The following is a 2,792-nucleotide window of genomic DNA, read 5'->3' as shown; positions in this document are numbered from 1 at the left end:
TATTTAAGGTAACGAAAGGTGACATAAAAAGTTTTAGAGATAGGCAAAAATTCACACTTAAAACAAAACAAAAACTCCCTATGTTTCTATTTAGATTAGCAGTAGGCAATATGATTCCAGACGTTAAAAGTTATTTCAAAATCTATGATTTCAGTTTGGCAAACAGCTTAGGTTCCAAATCTGATTCATCCCTATTAAAATGTAAGCCCTTAAAAAAAAATGTGTCTGTTTACACAGTTATATCTTTGGAAATAATCAGAAAATATTTGAAGCAGCCTTAGTGTTTTCTTTCCATCTGTCTTGAAACGACCATGTGGTCGGCCTCACAGAAGTAGTCAGCCAGCTTCTTGGTCAGAGGCCACCACCGTGACCACTTGTCTAAGGCTAGAAAGGTACCACTGTGACGTCACTGTAACGAGAGAAATTGAGGGCTTTCCTGGCAGTTGGTAGCTATAACTCAAGGTATTCTTAGAAAATGACACAACGGCAGCCTTTCTTGTCTTTTCCTTTCCGCGTTGGTTCTGGTGAAGGAGGACATTCCTGCTCTTGAAATTTCCTTATAACCCGAACAAGTTCATGGAATGCTTGATCTACGTTTATCCTAATCTTTGCAGATGCCTCCATGTAAGTAACCTTCAGTTGTCCTGCTAACTGCTGTCCTTCCTGTGTTACCTGTCTCTGATGATCCAGATCTGCTTTGTTACCGATTAAAATCATTGGAAACTCATCACGATCCTTTACTCTGAGAATCTGTCTTTGAAACTTGGAGATTTCTTCAAAACTGCCTCTATCTGTGACTGAAAAGACCAACAGGAAACCCTCTCCAGTTCGCATATACTGTTCTCTCATAGCTCCAAACGCTTCTTGTCCTGCTGTATCTAGAATATCTAGCCGGGCCGCTCTGTCATCTATCACGCACTGCTTTGTGTAGGAATCCTCGATGGTTGGATCATAATCCATCACAAAATAGGACTGGATGAACTGGATGGTGAGCGCCGACTTGCCCACTCCGCCCCCGCCAACCACCACGAGCCGGTACTTCTCCTGGCCAGAGCCATCCTGCCAGCTGGCCACGGCCACGGGGACGCCCACGCCCAGCCGCCGCCCGCCCTAGAGGCACCCCGGCTGGCCGAGTTCTGTCCAAGGCACGGAGAAGTGGGGTGACCGCAGGGGCTAGGGGCAGCAGCGACCAAGGGGCTCGCGAGTCCACACGTCTCCGCAGTGCCTGCCTCCAGCACCGCTACAAAATCAATATGTAAAGCATTTTTAAATAATTCTGGTTCTTACTCATATATTTTTCCCTTTTCTTAGTGTGATTATCTTTGACTCTCGTTGCTTTTGAAAAATTATTTTTGAGATTCCCCAAAGCTTTGTGTCTAGATACTTTAAAAAAAATTTTGTCTGTGAGATAATTAACTTATATTCCAGTAGGTATTAAATATCTAAGATAGGGGATTGTGAAGATGGCAACTGGCAGGAAGGTAGGGAGGGAGAGAGTGAGGGAGCAATAGAGGAGTATGTGGATGTGTGTGGTGTGTGTGTATGAGCTAGGGACAGTTAGATCTTCCAAGGGGCTGTCAAACCGGACAGTCTTAGACGGTGGAGACCTGCTGCCACCGCGGATACTCTGGGGGCAGCCAGCATGGGCACAGAGACCATGCCATCGTGAAAAACAGAGCTGCTTGACACTAGTATCCTGTCCTCAGCACCATCCAGCATGGTCTCAGATGCAAACAGGGACCCTGCAGCCACTGGGGACAGAGACCTGCGACCACAGCTGCAGTCCCACAGACACCGAGAATCCAGACATCCCGGCCACAGATTTCTGTGAGTCACGGAGCCCATCCCCATCCCTGCAGGCTCGCAGCAGTGTCATAGGAACTGCTAGACCCGCCCCACCCACTTGGCTTCAGCGCCGCTTCAGGAATTTGAGCCTGGGCGCATGTGGACACTAGAAATCTGTTCCCCGCAAGGCAATCGGGTGTCCAAACCCCATGCCCACACAGGGTGGCAGTGCCACCTGACTTCAATTTTGGGCAAGGGCACATGGAAATCTGTTTTCTGCAGCACAGGAGTGGACCTCCTGCCGACACAGTGCTACTGTGTAACCCGGTCCCCCAAGAGGACTGCAGACCCTGATTCTCTACTCAAAAGGCAGCATTGAGCAACAGTGATTTGAATCTGTTTCTCATCGTGTGCGACTGGGATTCCTGATTCCCACTGCATTAACACTAGGAGCCAGTGTCTCCAATTCTTTTACACATGCACACAAAGGGACACTGATTCTCAGCGCAAGGCCACACCAAGCAACAGAGACTCTGATACTCAATTCTTGGTGCGGGCACAGGGGAACTTTGACTCCTGGCATGCGCTAGGGGACTCTGATTTTTGGCACACACCAGCAGGGTGTCTGTTTCAGCATGGCACAGGCAGAGTCTCTGATTCTAGGTGAGTGCACGAGGCCACACTGAGTGCAGGTCACTCTGATCCTGGGTGAGCGTGGCTCCCACCAACCCACGGCAACCACACGTCTTGGTGTCAGAACTCTTCAGTGACACTCGGGTGGTGTGAAGCTCCCACTGCACATGGCCCAGGCCCATGCAACTTGACGTTTGAACCTTCTGGTTATAGCCAGAATGGGGAGACAATGACACAAACCCCAGAAGAAAGAAAATGAGGGGTCACCAAGAAAGGAAATAAGAAATGGAGGCATGCAACATGACAGAAAAAGAATTCAGAGTAATGGTAGTACAATTCATACACTGGATGGATGAGAAAATCAACAACTTATG

The 2,792-nt window shown here is 48.3% G+C and overlaps 1 protein-coding gene across 1 annotated transcript; it reads right to left on the bottom strand.

Moving 5' to 3' along the window:
• Positions 1–468: 468 nt before the first annotated feature.
• On the bottom strand, positions 469–1,054 carry LOC307097081 (ras-related protein R-Ras2-like; the record flags this gene model as incomplete). Its single annotated transcript, XM_079766984.1, has 1 exon — positions 469–1,054. Exon 1 carries the CDS (start codon positions 958–960, stop codon positions 469–471), a length of 492 nt encoding a protein of 163 aa, XP_079623110.1. The 5' UTR covers positions 961–1,054.
• Between the last annotated feature and the right edge of the window lie 1,738 nt (positions 1,055–2,792).

Source organism: Cnephaeus nilssonii, assembly GCF_951640355.1.
Source record: "Cnephaeus nilssonii genome assembly, chromosome: 3".
Taxonomy (NCBI): Eukaryota; Metazoa; Chordata; class Mammalia; order Chiroptera; family Vespertilionidae; genus Cnephaeus; species Cnephaeus nilssonii.
This window is presented reverse-complemented; position numbering and strand designations above follow the sequence as displayed.